Source organism: Phocoena phocoena, chromosome 10, assembly GCF_963924675.1.
Source record: "Phocoena phocoena chromosome 10, mPhoPho1.1, whole genome shotgun sequence".
NCBI lineage: Eukaryota > Metazoa > Chordata > Mammalia > Artiodactyla > Phocoenidae > Phocoena > Phocoena phocoena.
Genome location: NC_089228.1, coordinates 8,908,718 through 8,927,118, shown reverse-complemented (window position 1 = coordinate 8,927,118; position 18,401 = coordinate 8,908,718). Strand labels below are relative to the sequence as shown.

The window sequence follows — 18,401 nt, the reverse complement described above, 5'->3', positions numbered from 1 at the left end:
CCCTCACCCTGAAGATGTTCCAACAGCAGTTTTACATTTATATTTGTATACACACACACACACACACACACACACACACACACACACACACACGTCCAAAATCAATAAGCAGAAAATATGGTCAAAAGTCTACATGTATTGAAAATTAATGACCAAATTAGGAGTTTTGACGTTGGATAATTAACCTAACACTATGCTACTCAGAAATAACGACCTTTTTAAACAGCATTTTAACTGTCGTTAACCTTTAATGATGAGGTTCTATCCTTGTGGAGGCTACGTGGGGTATGATCGTGGCTGTTAAAGTGCTAATACGAACACTGACACTAATACAAACCCATCAGCTACCCTTTGAAATAGGCAGTAAACAGAATGCTTTGGGCGGAAGATCTCTTACTCCTCACGGTAACTCTGTAGACTGGTGATCATTATTCTCCTTTTACTGAAGCATCCTAGGCGTAGGGAGATCAAGGGATATTACCGAAGTCCCACACTAGATAGCAGCAGAGCTTGGTCTGAAACCCAGGTCTGACTCCCAAACCCATGCTTGTTGCTCTTTGCTGCTCTGTTTCTCAGAACATCGGTGACATGTCGTAATTCTAATGCAGAAACTACTCTTTTGGCTTCTTCATTTGGTAATACAGCTTGCATATACAGAATAAAATGATGTGTGGCGGTGGACTCTTTGGTTAAATGTGCTGTGAAATGCATTCCTGCTTGCTGTGTTGTCTGCAAAGACAGGAGTAACCTGAGCTCAAAGAAGGCTGCCCAGGTAGAGGCCTCATCTTACTAACTCAAAAATCCAAGTATCTTATGACCTGTGTCAGTCACGACAATTATTCCATTTGGAATTCATTTGCTGCCTCTCTCTTGAAAAAGTTTTGTTGGGTTTTGTCACTGCTGATGTGTTGGTGTCTACACAGAACAAAGAATAAATAGTTCGGGGGAAAAAATGAAACCAAAAAGAGCCTTTGCCTTATAGCCAATCCAAAAGATTTTTAAAAATTATTTTAGTTATTTTGGTTTTGTGTAGACACTCCCTAAAACTAATCGTCAATAATTTGCCCAGATATTTGCTGAATTTTAGGAGGAGATTCATGTACCTCCAAACATGGGGGTTTCTGAGGACCCAGCTCCCAAAGGTCCCTGAGAGGAATCAAAAGACCTTCTCTGCACAAAATCTGTCCAGTAGAATTTTCTGCAATGATGGAAATGTTCTCTGTCCAGTTGTGCTGTCCAGTATAGAAACCGCTAGTCACCTGTGGCAATTCAGAACTTGAACCATGGCTACTTAACTGATGAAATACACTTGAAACTTTTAGTTCATTTTAAATAAATATAAATAGCCATCCATGGCTGTGACTATTCCATTGGAGAGCACAGCCAGAGATCTTAAGAGCAAGGATTTCACTCTGGGACGCTCAGTCTGAGCCCATATTTGAAATACCTCCCAAGGTTTTAGCAGTGATGCTGATCTGGGGCAAAGTCAGCTGAATGGAATGAAATATCTGAGGTGAGACAGAAATGCAAACCTATAGCTATTTTAAACGATCCCTAAGGAGCCACTAATACGGAAATAGTGATATCATAGATAGCAATTATACCTGGAAAACCAGTCCTTAGTAATGCAAAAGTGAATGTATAAAAAGGACAGTAGTGAAAATTCAATTAATCAAAATTGACATGACTGTTTTGATGAGAGAGAACATTATTTTTCTATTCTATTTAATACCAAATATAGCTCAAAGTATGTCAGATTTCTGCACTTTGGTAACAGAGACAAATTATCGGCTGAAATTAAACTGTCTGGTTAAAAAGAAACAAATAAAAGCACAGACCACGTACTTAAGAACGGAATATGTCTTTCCAAAGGGGAAATTCTGTCTACTCTTCTCTGAGGGAGTGTATCCGGGAGAATGCTGAATTTACAGAATGAGCTACGAAGTTAATAATGGAACAGAAATGTGCCTTATTGTTTCTCTACACACTCAGTCTCAATGTATTTCAGTCTTCAGTGTTTTCATTTTTCACACAGCTCTGCTCCATCACTGCCGTTTGCTATTTGGTGCATGCTCGCTTCTGCTCATCCAATGGCACACAGCAACTACATGTCCACGTAAAGACGAATTTGCTTGTTGGCTTAATATGGGCAGAAATTAAAACTGCCCCTGCACTGCTTGATTTTTCCCCAAGAAGTTCAGTTTTCCTCTTAGGTTGCCTCTTCACTTCAAATTCCATTGTCTGAAAGAGAAACTTCTTTCTGCACGGATTCAACAGAAAAGTAAATCTGCTCAAAAATTTTAATGTATCTGTGAACTGCCACCATATTGGATAGTCAGAGTTGGGCCAATGCTTGTCGGTTTCTACACTCAGACTGAAAAACCGCAGGGGCCCTAAGCGTGTAGCTCAGCTACTTACTGTATTTTTATGTATAGAAACAATATTTCTGCTGCTAGAGGATCACAAGTGCCTGACCTAATGTGGATAGCTTTAGATCTGGCCACCATGATGCCTTCTCCACATTCCTTCTCTAAGAAGAAAGGCACCTCAAGCTCTGGTTCTCGCAGCTGTGTCCTGAATTTGGCATGTTTCCCCCAACTTTCTATTGTTGACTTGGCAGATGTATGTTCGAGGCAAACTTGAAGATGCCAGATCAACAGGAGGACGTGGTTCTTGGCTTATCCGTGGCCACCAAGACCTTTTCCCCGTTGGATGAATAGTGTTAACCGAGTCAGCACAGCTTTATTGGGATGGTGGGTAAGGACTGTTCCCTTCCTCACCCGGACTAGTCACAACCAGAAGATGCTCTGTGAGTTATCCTCTGGTCAGATGCTTTCCTGACCTGTAAAGGATTGCAGTGCATGGAGGATGGGCAGCCCTAAGCTACCAGGTTCTAAACTACCATCCATTTTCGGAGCCAATGCCCCCAGGCAGTGCAGAGAAACTGCTCAAGTACCCTGACCGGTTACAGATAATTTACTCTGGAACTGCCTGGCAATTAGAGATGGCAGGCAGGTGGACAGCGTGGGATTCACTGCCTTTTTTGGACATGGGGCCGTATGACTGATAAACCGACCCTGAGAGAGAGGCTGGACACACACTGTGCAAAAAGACTAGCTTAAGACAGTGAGCATATTGCAATGAAGCACGTTTTAAAAGAATGACCATTTATACCTAAAATAAACAATCAGAAATAAGATTTTTAAAATATATGTTTGTACTCTGGTGCTGTTTTTTAATTACCAGTTTGCATATACTGTAAAGAAAATATATAAATAAAAACTTGTGCTGTTCAATTAAACCCCCCAACTGCTAGAAAACGGACGAGGGCACCAAACCCTACACAAGTAACAATGCCTAGAAAATGCTGGAACACGCTCCTATGCTGTGTCACTTTGTTATGGTTTTTTGGTTTTCGTTTCGTTTTGTTTTGCTTCTTCATTTGTTTGGATCCCTGACATCCTCTACATCATTATGTTACTTGTTTCATCTTCCTGGACTAATCATGCAGGTCAGCATGAATGGACTAGGCTGAGAAAAAATAGGATGGCAACAGGAAGGAAAAAATGCTCTGAGCAGATAGATGCATTATTTTGGGGCTGGTTCCCTCACCTGCTCCAGTTCAAACAAGTAAAACCCAACTGCCTTAAACCAAGAGGCACCCGTACTCCCATGTTCAGAGGTACCTGAATTGTGGTCAACTGGTCTTCCAAAGGCTACTGAACCCAGTGAAAGAGTGGGCATAATGTCTGTGGTCTCTATCGCAGCCTCTTCTCCAAAAGGAAAGAAAAAAGAATAAAAAGGAATGTTGTGTGCACTTTTATTTTATACATACCTATATATTTACTTTTCCTGTAGACTGTATACCACCAGTAAGAAAGAGTGTACAAAAGTCTGTTACTTGGTACACTATCCCACCAACAGTGTAGCTTTTGCCTGCTTTCCAAAAGGTAAGAAACAATCTACTTTTTATTTATTTGTGTGTTCTTGTCTCCACTGAGAATTAGAAATGTTTCCATGAAAACTGTGCATGATTACCTAGAAACCCACGTATATGAAGAAACGCGGTTTTGAAGATGATATTTGCTAAGCATAGTGTAAAGGGCTGTTGTGGGTCACGGGCCTGGTTTATTCCCTGGAGAACATGTGACTGGACTGGGCACGTGCACATTTGTGTTTCCGGAACAAGTAGCCGATGATGGCAAAAGTGGTGCTGGTCGGCCTACTTTAAAACTCTCAATGGTGCCAGATTATTTTTAAATGCATGTGTTCAGACTATGATCTGAGAAGGCAATGTGGAAAACTTGAAGGGAGAGAAGGAAGGTGTTTCATAAGCTTAGTAAATATGTTTGTTCTGGTTTATTTTTAAATTAAATACATCCCCAGAAATATATTCATTCAAAAACCATCGTAAACGCAAAATGGTCATGGTTCCTTCTTTGTGGCAAAGAAATACTAAAGGTCTGCTGGCTGGGCTCGATATTGTGTTGAAGATGATTGGGGACTCGTAATTCTGCCTTAGAGAAACAGTGGACCAACTTCACTGATTTGAGAAAGCGGGGAAAGGTTCAGTGAAAGACCCGAAGAGTCTAAAGATAAATTTCAACATTAGTCAAACCCAAGAATTACCAATAAATACTAAGGGTATTCAAACTAACACCTTAGAAGAAATGGTGACTCGTGTGACGTGTGAACGGGGGCATGGGAGTGGGCTGCCGTAAGAGTTGTTACTGACTCACCATTGATGCTTACATATCACTTTGAGCTCTCGACTAAAGGATACATGCTATGAAATAATAATAGCAGCAGTAGTAGTAATAGTAGCACCTCCCTGTTTCAGCCTAAGTGATATGACAGTATAGTGAAAAATAACACTTGCTTTGGCAAACGTCCTTGTCCAGCTGGAGTCAGTGCATTTCAAACTGTGGGAAAACAAACAGTAGAAAACATGGAGTAGAGTTATTAAAATCATGGGGTGGCTTTGAAGAAAAGGCCCCCTTTTGTTTTCCTCTAAACCCCCTACTATACTTATAAAATCAATAGCGGGACTTCTCTCTAGAGAGATTCCATGAAAGGCAGCAGAGAGGTCCTATCACGGGAGGGGAGAAATATCGCTTCGTAATGTGGGCTAGTCTTCCTCTTTCCTAACGTGGAACTTTTAACCAGATCATTTCTATGTTTCTTTCCATCTTTGTTTTTATAATGGTATTCTGAGTACAAATAATATCTCTTTTTTTTTCTTCTTTTTAATCCATTTAAGTAAGAACTGTAAGACAGGACAGGAGTACTTCCAAAGAGTAATTACATTTCCTGTTGATTTTACATGGATGCCAGCAACTCAGTCTTTCATTTCAGATGTATTGTTCACATAGCTATTTCCTTTTTCCATATCAACGCGATCTGTCCTAGTTTTTAAATAGGGCATTCTTTTGTCCCAGTGAATATATAACTGTATTCCAGTGAGATTTCAAGTTTTTGCAGGACAAGTGCTTGTCAAAACACTGCAGCTCATCACTTTAATAGTCCTTTTACATGAAACTGCCTGAGAATAAATGAGAAGGAAGTTTCCCTGGGTAAAAATGATAGATTTAATCTCAATCCATTAAAAAACTCTCCCTAGCTCCATTCTCAGTTGGTGCCTTTTGGTTTAAAGAGTACAAGATGAAAATGTTTTAAGTCAACCTTCCGGTTAAAGAGTACTTTTAGGGTGTGCTGCTTAGAAATAAACTTTTTGCCAGGATTGTCTTGTTTCAAAGAGTTTGATTCGGTGCTCTCCTTTTCTGTCAATTTAAAAGTGGCTTCATAAACTAATGATAAACATCTTATATAGCTACTTAAAAATAACTGGGACCGGAAGTTTGTCGAAGTTACAGGTATCCAAAGAGGGGAGCGTATCACCATGTTCAGGTTACAGTGACACTGGAAAGCTTGGGCGAACACTGACAGAAGACATTTCGTGTTGTTCATTCAAATCCATTTCTGTGTGGTCGTTTTCAGGGCCATGAAACAGTGAAGAAAAATCTATAAATTCCAGAGTGAATTTTTGTACTGCTGTGCTAGTAAAAAAAAAAAAAAAGGCCACCATGCCCCAACAATGGCAGACAATAGTGAGCAAATCAAATCTCTGATTTGGGGTGTTTAGAGGAAGCAGGTTCAAATTCAGACGGAACAGAATTTGACCTGGTTCGAAAACGCATTCCATATAATGCCCTCTCGTTTGACAGACACAGGACGTCAGACATTAACTGACTCAGCACTGCCTGCATCTTTTGTCTGAAGAGTTCTAAATTTTGAAATCCTGCAGTGTTATCAATCTAATGATATTTATTTTAAACTGCAATTAAGCAAAAAACAAACGAACAAAAACTCACCGCACACAGAAACCCCAACTAGTCTGGCATCATCACCAGATCAGGAAACAGGTTAGGTCAGGAGGTAAAATTTCAGACCACAGGATGGTTTTTCAGACTGGAGAACTCTGAGATGAATTCAGCCTTGCAAATATGGGCAGTCCGTAGTCTTATTTTGTCCACGTGTATTGTTCTAAGCAAGTACATTCATTACGATATTATGGGCATTTCACTAACATATTACATGGTGTTGTAAAAAAAAATAATAATAATCTCTTGTTTCTTATAATTTCTATAACAGGGTTATCGCACATGTTTAATCTTTTCGGAACCGTGCAATCTAAGTTTTGGTAATGTGTTGCGACTCCCCCTCTTCCTCGACGTTCAAGGCAATAACCCTGAGTTAACTGGAGACTCCCTCAGTTTAAATTCCATTTTAAAACACTCTGTAAGTACAGCTTAGCAAAGAATGTATGTTCCCTGACCTTGACACAGAATCACCTCAGAAATAAATGCAGCTATAAATCTTGCAGGCATATGTCTTTCTGCCTGAGAGCTCTGTGAAGCACCAACACGTCTCTCATCACGGTTGGACCTCAGCATCCTCAAAACCCAATTAATATTTGCCCTCTCTGTTCTGCAACTTTGGTTCGACTTAAAGAATGGGATGAAAGTTCACATGGCTGGGATGTCTCCTGGTCCTTAGCATCAAAGGAACAAACACATCATTCTCCAGAGTCCTGAAAACTATGTCAGCTTTTACATTTAAGCCTGGCACTGCACCATCTGGCCAGGATCTATGAAACACAAGAGTATTTTAAGTTGGGTCCATCAAAGAAACGTTTGTCAAGCACCGCTCCCCTGGGTCAGCCCTCAACTGCCTAGGAGTAGGGGGACAGAAGTGGACAGTACCCTCAGGGGACCCCAGATCTAATGGAGGACTGACAGGTAAGCAATTTTAATTCAGAGGGACAGGGGCTCTTAGGAGAGGTAGTAGCAGTGAGTTCCATGTGGAGAGCATCGCCCAGAGGGTTTTGTTTGAGCTGCTCTTAAAAGATGAAGGACTCCAGGCAGTGGTAAAGAAAAGACCGGAGGCAGGAAACAAGTAAGAGCAAGGAAGCTTTTGTATTCAGACGAATGTGGTCCGTCCCGGGACTGGAAAGCAGTTCTGTGAGGCTGGAGAATTGTATTCGGAGGCAGATGGTTTCGGGGGATGACACGAGCCTGTGTACGGAGGGACCAAGTTGCTTTATCTCTGTGCCGTGAGCGCAGGGCCTGCAAATGGGTCTCAGAAAATGTCCGTGGCATGAATGGAGTGTAATACTTCACGCACCAGAGGCTCCTAGCCTCACCTAGGACGTCACAGGTAACAGTAAATATCTACTGAGTAATTATTTACTAATAATAAGAAAGTATCAAGTCTACAGCCTCAGCAAGCAGAAGTGTAGTCTTCCAGATAAAATCTCTAAAGTCACAAAAAAGGCAATGTTTGATCCTGATGTCACAGGTTTCTAAACTATCTTTTATGGATAACTCTTAAAACGGATGGTCAGCCCTACATCTGCACTTGCGTAAATAACAGCTCTTTTGAGGAGCTAACCCAAACTTTGGAGGATGAAACCAGCGAAGTTTTTTGCCTATTTATTTCCTTTCATGGACTGCAGAGACCAGTTTTCAGTTACCTTTGGAAATGAATCCTAAGCACTTCTAACTCGGTAAAAACAGAAACATAATAATCAGAAAAAAACATTACATTGATCAAGTGCATTTTCTCAGACACTGGCATTAAGGACAGATGTTGTGTTTTATTTAGGCCTCCAGTTTCATTTGCATTTGAAAAGAAAACAGCATGTGTCCTAAACCAAGGTCAGTTAATCTCTACAATCTTTCTTCCTCCCAACTACTGTGAATGAGCGTCTTCTCAGGACTCAAGTGATGGTGACTCTGGTTTCTGCTACTAAAGACATGTCTCAGCTCCGCAGATTTTTCTTTTCTTTTCTTTTCTTTTCTTTTTGGCTGTACAGTGGAACTCGGATGCATTTTAAATTAGCTTTCTCTAGGAATCAAAGGTAATCATTATTTCTCTTTATAATCCACATGAATATTCTCATTATTTTTTTCTTTTCGAGTTTAAGATTAGTTTTGAATTCCTCTTATATCTCTACCCTCTTTCAGAGTAACCTCTGGAGACCCCAGCTTGCTCAAAAAGGATTGAGAAAATGACTCCAAAGCCTGTTCTTGCTGAGCTGACCCAAACACTTAGACGACACGGCAGCAGTCAGCCATCTCACATCCTGTAAGTTGTGGTCCAAGTATCGTTTCTGACCGTGTGCATGCTGTTTTTTTCTGTCCGGCCAAGAATAAGAAAAACTGGACCAAGGTCCTAACCCTGGCTCTGATACCCTGGAAAGCATAAGCTTTATCACCTCATGGACTTCTGTGATCTTGAATAAGTCAAGTCCTATCTAACCTTCAGTTTCCTCTTGTGTAAAACAGGAGGAAGCTTTCCTTGATGAGATACCGTGGACATTGCATGGCGTCATGTACGTGAAAGCCTTCTTTTATAAAGGGCTGTGCATAGATACGGTAGCACTGTTAGTCCCTGATGATCATCTCTCTGTTCTATCGTAATTGGCTTTCCTTTTTCCTCTTCTTTCATGGTTACTTTTTTTTTTTTTTTTTTACCTACTATGAACCATCAGAGTTAGAAGGAATGACATCTAGTTTGCCTGTGAAGTCAGGAACCTCTTCTCTAAGTACAACAAGCTCTGTTTTTGAGATGGGTCACTGTGGTCTCTGATGCGTCATTAATAGTCTTGGGCTTGGTGAAATTGACAGAGAAGGCTATCATTCACCCTGCAAGGCTGCTCTAGGACAGCGAGGCTCATACCTCCTGATACATGAGCCACTCCCTGTGATTAACTTTGACAGGTTTACTCCAGGCCGACTGGCAAGCTGAAGTGCATTTTAAGTACAAATAATAATGCTGGGTGTGTCTTGAGCCACAGAATAACAGCTGATGGGAATAGAGTCCCTCAATCTCTGCTTGTGAAACACACTTGGTTTCCTTTCAAGGCTGGGATAGCACAACAAAATCAACTAACAAGATCTCTCAGATCTGAATTGATATTTTGAAGTTTGGTATTTCTCAAGCTTATAGCAAACGCAGCACTGACCCAAAGGGCCAAGCTCATTCCTCTCAGTCTTCAAAGGACCTAGCACAGTGCTTCACAGCAATCTAATATTAATAACAACAATAATATCAACTATGATGATCGTTATAATTGCACCATATTATGCCTATTGCTATAGACTTACAAAGTGCTCAGCCACCCACCGAGACAGGTCTTACTGTCCCCACTTAACAGACAAGGAAACTGAGGCTCAGAACAGTGAAGCAACTTCCCAGCGACCCACACACCAATGGGTGGATGCCTGAACTTGGGTTTCCTGGCCAGAGTCCTTTCTAACAAACTTTTCTAAAATTGCATGCAGTAGGACAAAATATTTCTGTCTACATAATCTATCTAATGAGCATTTACTGTTCTCATCAGTTGATTGCAGAGGTCTTCAACTTCCTGAAGATGAGAGAGACCCTTTCAGGGCAGATACCGTAATCTGTTTTCAGGACTATTTTGGAATAAGATGTGCGCGCTCTCTCTCTCTCTCTTTTTTTTCTTAATGGTACTGTGAATGATAAGGCTATTTGATGTCATTTTACCTACTGCTGGATTCTTCTGGTGGTCTGAAAAAATTAAAGACTATTGTTCCCACCTCAGAGAACATGGCTTTCTAGAGCTAGAAATGTTTAACTCTTGAAAATGCATTGAAATCCACTGAATAACATACTTGGGCAGAGTGCAGCCTGTTCAGAACGAAAAACCACAAGTCATCATATTTTGATGACTCTAAGCAGATCCTACCTCTGTATAAGGTGATCGAGTTTGGCATGGGAACCTAAGCAAAGGAAATTAAACTCTGAAAAGGATCTGCTAGCATGAAAAAAATGCCACTTTCCTGGCACACAAAGGTGCAAAGCCAGTTCCCACCCCAGCTTTATCACCCGCTCCTTCTCTCTCTGGCTTTTGCCGCTGCAGAGCTCTACACAGAAGCTGGATGCCAGGGTCATTATCGTCTACGTTAGCTGAAAATCTGATTAAGCTGGCCTCCTGGGGTTAGCATGAAAAACGCTAGATTTTCATTCTAGGAACTTAATTCCTCTTTCCCTCGTTTTTTGTCATGTTTGCAAATTTCATTTGCATTTTAATTTCCCATGATTTGCCACAGTCCAGACTGAGACTTGAGCTGTTGTTTCCCCTCAGGTGAAAAGTCCAACCACAGCTGAGCATCTGTACTGGCATACAGTCAGGCGACTGGCCAAAGGCAAGTATCTTCTGCATCCTTTTGAGCATCCCGAGGAAGCTCTGCTACCCAGCCCGCCGATTAATTAAATGAACGGAAGAGACTTTGTCCAATGTCTAGGATGGTGTTGGCCCAGGTGGTCCTTATCACATACTAATACAATGTCCTCTCAATGTTCCAAAATAAGGAGAAAGTACAGTAAAGGAGGCTTGAGATCTTGGCCTATTAGGACCTATCGAGGGGTTTTATTTGGGGAAACATCAATGCCATCAAGTGGGGGAGAGATCCCTACTGCGAAGTACCGTGATCTATTACTGAGGAAGCCAGCTTCTCCCTCGGGGCTGGATTCTCAGTGTCTTTTGGATCAAGCAGCAGAGACAGCAGTATTAATGGGGCGCCTACCTAACTCCCGTATAAAGCAAAAGAAATGACAAAAGGGAAGCAGCATATAGGGGGCTATTATTCATGCCAAGCAGGCAAAATACTGACTCTTTGGAAAAGATCATCTCTGTGCCTCAGTTTCCTCATCTGTAACATATAACTTCAAATGGCAGTGATAAGGACTAAATAAAAGTAAAGCACCAAGAACAGAGTTGGCACAGTAGCTGTTCAAATGTGAGCCATGAGCGTTATTCTGTCACCTAAAACTAACTGGATTTTTCTGTCTGTCTTTCCTCTAGGAAAGAACTTGGAGAATCCAATCTGATCTTCCATGTGATCTCTTGTATCCATTCTCTTTCTGTACCCCATGCAATAAAGTTCGAGAATGTCAAGTAATCCATGTGCCCCTGATTTTTGTCTGGAAAAACCTGCCGGATTTTCAGATTGAAATATCAGTCCATCTCCTCTCTTGTCAAGCTATTTAGGATTGATCACTTTTGGAGCAAAGGTGCCTGAAAGCCAAAACTTCACTGCACTATCAGAGGAGCTACCTGGGAAATGACATTCAAACACACGTATAGCTTCATTTCATAGCACAGCACCTATTTCCCGACTTTGGGCATAAATAAATTCAACACAGTCGCCATTGTGGCGATGTTTACATTGTTATTACTACCGGTTAGTCCCAGATATTTAAGAAAATACCAAGGACCAATTTAAATAACCTAGTTATGGCAGAAAATTTGCCAATATGAAATCTGAAATGCATTTTAGTTTATACTTCTATCTAATTTAAATCTTTTCTTCCCTAACCTGGTGCTCATCGAAATGTCACCTGTATTTAAAACTCTTCCTCAGGGATTCTGATGCACATCCAGGTTTGGGAACTTTTCTTTTTTAATCCTTTCTGATAATCAACACATGCAATATGGCGTTGGTGTAATGGTGATATGCGATGGTGATTACCTACACAGCAGAGGGTCTTCCAGAATATTAAAAAGACTCATTAAAAAAAAATGATTCGGGTTTATCACACCAGCAGCATCTACCATGCACCCAGGAAGTCATCTCTAGCTGTCTGCTAGAACAGTAAGAAGCTATTTCAAGGTCTTCTCTCAAGAGACTCTTCCAGGCTGGTACTGGGAACTAAATAAAGATGAAGCTAATTGATTGAAGCTCTGTTATTGGAGCGGAAAACACAGCACCATCTTCCAGTTAAGGCTGAATCTCCATGACAACACCAGATAAGAAGCTGGGTTCATGGTTTTCTTTCCTGCACTTAGTGGGTCACAGGTCACAGCCTCTGCGGGCAAAGTGAGTTGATACATCCTCAGGCAATCATTTCAAGCTGCTCAGCTGGGCAACTCTGATTTTGTTTAGCCGGGAAGTCCTCAGAGAGATTATTTTCAAACTTTTGTTGATGCCTCTCAAGCCTTCTTGCCCAATCAGGAAGTGAAAAGTGTCAGAATAACCATTGTTTCAGTTACCATTGCTGTTAAAAATTCACCGTGATCTTACGAAGAGTCAGCCTGAATGCTAAATCCTACTTTGCCTTGTTCTACATTGCGATGTGAGCACGCTGCTTACTCTCTGTGCATGTCTTCTCATCTTCAAAATGGGTATAATATTAGTAACTACCTCGTAGGGCTGTTACTAGGATGAAATTAGTTCATATGTTTAACACAATGCTTGGTGCATAATGTAATGGTCAGTAATTAGCTGATGTTCTTATTATGAGTATCACCAACTGCTCAACAGCTGCTCACCTCACACAGTAGCCACTAGCCACACGTGGCTATTTCAATTTAAATGAATTCGAATTAAATAAAATTAAAATTTTGTTCTTCAGTTGCACTGGCCACATTCCAAATGCCCAGTGGGTGCACATAACCCAGTGCCTACCCTACTGGACAGCAGAGATACAGGACACTGAAATTATCACAGAAGGTTCTACTGGGCAGCTGAGCCTAGGGAAAACAAAAAGGAGAGTAAGAACTTCCTTTAGAGGAGAGATATGCTTTGTTCTCGGCAATCTCCACTGATTGCGAAAACAGTCTCCAGGCTCTCTCTGGGAGCGGTGGGGTCCATTTCTTTGGTAGCGTCTAGTCAAGAGCAGTTTACACTGTGGAGTGTGCAATCAATATTGTTACCGACAACCAGAAAAGGCTGTTTTCCAGAAATGGTCCTCCCTCAGTTGGGACGGCTCTCCATCCCTTTCATATGCCATTTAGATCGCTCTGCATTGACTCTACACTGCACTGTTGCACACAATTCTTGAAAAGCACGCCCGGTGGCAACTTTGTAGTCATCACATGTCTACCACGTAGCTAGCAGAGAGGATGATTTTCTTAATCGCCACCCAAGGGGAAGCGATGTGCGTGTTTGCTTGTCATACCAATGTCGCTCGGCAACAGTAAAACCAAGTGAAATATTCAAAGATGTGAACACGGGCCTTTGCTCCATCTCAAGAAGCATGTTTCTGGCACTTCTCATCTGTGAATGGTCAACTGCGGAATTCTAACGTCGGCTGGAAAATTTAGTCCTTTTCCTTAGAGTTAAATTGACATATCTTATGCGTCCTACAGGCCTGGTTAGTCCCTGATATGACTGCCGGGCAGGTGCTTGGTGAATGAGAGTGAGGGAAAAATACAGGCTCAAAGCAAAAGGTGTCTATCACTTCCAGCAAGCAAAAGTTCTATCTGGATCATGAACAGTTAGTGATGTTATACGTCATCTAAAGGAGTCTCTGCTATCGATTTATATTTGGGGAGAACTTTTACTGTAAAACCAGCAGGGGAGGGGCTTCCCTGGTGGCGCAGTGGTTGGGAGTCTGCCTGCCGGTGCGGGGGACGCGGGTTCGTGCCCCGGTCCGGGAGGATCCCACATGCCGCGGAGCGGCTGGGCCCGTGAGCCATGGCCGCTGAGCCTGCGCGTCCGGAGCCTGTGCTCCGCAACAGGAGAGGCCACGGCAGTGAGAGGCCCGCGTGCCGCAAACAACAAAAACAAAAAACAAAAAAAAAACTAGTAGGTGAAGTTGCGAACGAGAACCAGTGTAATATACGTAACCCCAGACCAGCTCTATCAAACCGGCTGAACACGTTACATCTCCAGAGGAACCTCCCCCAGCATCTCCAGTCCTCATCCCAGAACTGAAACTGCAAAAGGGCTGCATAGGCAGAGGGAAAGTAAAAACTCTCTCTTCCTATTTTTGAATTTTCTAACTAAAACAAAAACACTGATCATCTTGATTACTAGATATTGTCAACAGAGGAGTATCAATGAGTCTATGTTCCAGAAATGCAGAAGATTTCTAAAAATCCACACGATTTTTAAAAATGACACCAACAACTAACAGCTACAAGCAGCTTGCCCTTATATCACGTTTCAACATTTCGTAGTTTGGTTTTATCATGTGCTCACACATACAGCATCTCATTTCGTCTTCAGGGCATCACAACGAGGCAGGTAGCGTCATCCTCATATATGGATGTACAAACTACGGCTCAGGGGATGGCGAGAATCGGCCAAGGTGTTAATGATGGAAATAGCTTTAGAGGTCATTCTGACCCCGTTATACCCCAGCACCCCTTCATTAAGGAGGTACAATACCTTAGGACTGACAAGTTCATCTTTAAGCCAAGGAGAGAGAGAGAGGGGGGAAAAAACTCCCTCATTAGAGAAGATTCAGATCTGGAAAAAAAAATTTTGTGTGTGTCCTATAGATAATCACCAGCACTGAGTAGCCACCGGGGTCACCTTATCTACGGAAAGGCAAACAGCTCATCCAGAATGGAGAATAAAGATGGATGGCTGTAGAAGAAGGAGTGAATTATTAATACCAGATAACATCTTACGTTGTTCATCTCCCCAAGGCCAGGGGGCTGGCGCCACAGGAGATGCGTGCACGGTGTGCGATGGGACAGGATTCCGCCTTACACGTTTTTAGCTCGTGCCTTCTGACACGGTTACCGCATGGGTTGTAAAGACACTGCGTAAGTCCAGTTTAAATCCAGGCATCTTATTTTTAATCAAACGACCTTGTGAAGCTGATTAAAGAGATTAAATCAAGTCTGAAAAGAAAGGGAGAAGTTTACTGTTCTTTCATCAACGAGTCTTGTTTCTAATGCAGCCTGATCAAAACCACCCCACGTGATTTATGGACTGCTTACTGCTGCCAGGGTCTGGGCATATAAAGCTGAGATAGAGCAAGTTACCGCTCCTCCAGGAGTTTATCATCCACAGGACAAGGGAGAATAACTAACCTTACCAGACCTGATACACGAATGCGTAATACAAGTATGTGAAGAGGGCTCAAAGTAGCCCTTTGCTCTCATTGAGTGACAAGTGGACATTCTCACTGTGGCTTAAAGAATGAGGCCACGTGGGAGAGGGGGCTGCAGACAAAGGGATGGGAAAGGAAAATGACGAAGTGCGTGAAGTGGTGGCAACATTATGAGCGGCGCCGGGTAGCAGATCTTGAGTATTTTCCGTGCACCCACCACTATTCCAAATACCTAACGTGTATTAGCTCATTTAACCGTACTAACCTCATCAGATATGCATCATTAGGTCCATTGTACAGATAAAGGAAGGCACAGAGATTTTAAGTAATTTCCCCAAAGTCACACAGCTAGTAAGCAGAGAACTTTGGATAGAAGCTCAGCCATCGGGGCCCGGAGGCCACGCTTCTGACCAATTCAGTGCTTTCCAGTGATAGGTAAGTGGTGTGTTTAAGGAAGGTCCATTTTCCCGTTTAGCTACACTACAGGGCTTCTCCGCCACGGCACTGGTAACATTTGGGAACTGGACAGTTCTCTGTGGCAGGGGGCTGTCCGGGGCATTGTATGTAGAAGGTTTAGCAGCATCCCTGGCCTCTGCCCACCAGATGCGTGTGGCACCTCCATCCTGCAGTTGTGGGATGATCAGAGCCATCTCTTCACATTGCCAGATGTTCTCTGGGGGCACAGCTGCCCCAGTTAAGAATCAGTGGACAAGCACATAACGTGTGAGGCTGGAGAGCGGCAGAAAAATATATTAGAACTCAAGTGTGAATATTCTCCCGTTCTATCCTGAAGGCCGTGACAACGCATCCCGTAGAAAGAAAGGTGCCAGCTGGGGTTTAATAACTGACGAGCAGCAGAAAAGAACTTGCAGAAGCAGCAGGGCAGGAGGTCCTGGGAGAGACAACACAGACTTCTGAGTTCTCAGTTCTGGAACAGGATGTGTTCGCGGACTTTATAAAATGTATGTTCAAAACTCCTAAAGCTAAAGATAGCAGAGGATAATCTACAAGAACGGAGGAAAAGTTCACGCAGCCATTTCACCCACTGGTCCCTGGAATGCATCCAATCTCTGACCTGAAAGCTTGAGAACTCAAAGTTTCATTTCAGGTAAGAGAGCTTCTGGATATGGGAAAAAAACTAACTACCCAGTTTTCTTAAGAAGCTCCAATGTCAGATCCCATGTCACTGTGTAAGTGTGAACACAGTTATGGTCCTGTCAACTTCAGACGGGGCATTTCTGCAGAAATATTTACTGGACACTTGGCCACCATGGGAGAAAATGGAAATATTCTCTCCCCAGGTCTCCATATGGACACAATTTCAAGCCAAGGGGGTATGCGTTCAGAGCGGCAGAAAGACCTATGCACCTTCTGAATATTCTACAATAAACGTATGAGTTTTGTAAAACAAAAGGTGGTTTTAAAATGATCTAATTCAGAACTCTGCCTCAGGTAGTGAATAACCGTGCACCTAATTATATAATTCCATCCATTCCTCAAGCACTCTTCTGTTACCGGTTCTGGCTTCTAGTGAGTTCTTTTCTTGTGTCATTGGGAAGGATTAAAAAGACATTTTCTTAGCACTCTCTACAAGGCTGCCGTGACCATTGTGAACCTAGTGCAGCTGCAAGCCTCCAACGAACTTCATAGTTTCAGAGGTGGAATTCTTTTGGGAAGAATAACTTGATTGAAGAAAAAGAAGTATCTGATCCCAGAGAAAGCCAACAATGCATCTCTGACACAAAGCCAGCCTAGGGTCAGAGCCAAGGGCTCTGGAATCAGCCAGGGCGTAACTTTGAGACAAACAGCTTCCCGTCCCAGCTGCCTCATCTGACAGCACGGGGATCTGAATAACTTCATTAAACGGGTTCTTTCAAGATTGCGTGAGGTGGCCCAAGCTAAGGTCCCAGGATGTGGTGAGATGTATGGCTGACATTCAGTAAGGGGTATCCCTTCCAAGCCAGCATATCAGGGAAGCATTCAGGACTGTGAGACATGAAACCAGCCTTGCAATCTGTTGGAGATGCTTCTTGTGTTCAGATAAGGAAGGAATCATCTGCGTTCTGTGAGAGCACATCCCGGTCACTTTGTGAACCTCTCACAACTCAAGGCAGAAACCTGCCCCCCACCATCCATCTCACTTTGGTCTCGACGACAGGCTGTAACTGTAGGATCCAAGCCTCTCACTAACAGTTCTCCTGAAAATAACCTCAGACCCTCGGCTTGCACTGTCCTGGGAAAAACATGTATTAGAGGACGCTGTCTCTTTAACAACTTTGTTTAAAAAAAGATTCTCAAATAGAATGGTGAAGTCTAGCTCAGGCGCTGGACTCAGGATTTGAAATTTTAAACAGGTGGAGCTTTTTCAAGCTTTCCAGTTTGTCTGTGATGAAGAATCCTAATTTTTTGATTCTTCATAAATAGTAAATAGACTTAGTCATAAATATCCTGTAATATGTGCTTTGTTCCTTTTGATTCAGAGGCAAGTTGCAATTTCTGATGAAACGGTATAGATTATCACACAGCAGCCACCCTATGGGAAGAGCAGCTACCAAGAACTTCAGTTTCTGTACTGATGAAAGGCACATAAAGACATCGAAACCCAAACGTCTGCCAAGCATTGTTGGGAAGATGGGACACTGAGCAATGTCTTGTGACGTTTTAAGGTCAGCAAACAGTTGGTGTCCGTGTAAGTAGTTTTAAGACGTCAGGAAGAAATTCGGATCATAGGATTAGGGGATCAGTCCTCATCTCATAGCTGGCTTCTTCCTTCCCTTCAAAAGTGAGAACACTTTCTTCTTCTCCAAGACAGATGTTAACAGAACAGAAATCAAGCAACCAGAAAGTGCAATTGATAAAATCCCAAGAGGGCAGTGAAAATGAAGCATCCCCTCCAACCCCCGCCTTTCCTCCGGGGAACAGGAGTATGAAATTGTTTAGACTATCTGGGGACTTCGCTCTCAGGCGTGGACTGGGTACCAGCAACAGCCCGAGATGCGCTTGGGACTGTGCAATTGTGCGGGGCT

At 42.5% G+C, this 18,401-nt stretch overlaps 1 protein-coding gene across 3 annotated transcripts in view; it reads left to right on the top strand.

The window, feature by feature from the left end:
* Positions 1 to 18,401, top strand: part of GRM7 (glutamate metabotropic receptor 7) — an 843,150-nt gene that overhangs the window by 792,684 nt on the left and 32,065 nt on the right. The window contains exon 10 of one of the 3 annotated variants that reach the window (XM_065884513.1): positions 3,859 to 3,929. The exons of 1 other annotated variant lie outside the window; for it this stretch is intronic. In XM_065884513.1, coding sequence (XP_065740585.1) covers positions 3,859 to 3,929 — 71 coding nt within the window. Of the gene's footprint in view, positions 1 to 3,767; positions 3,800 to 3,858; positions 3,930 to 18,401 lie in introns of those variants that run through there. One more of the 3 variants, XM_065884515.1, reaches the window with a different exon arrangement.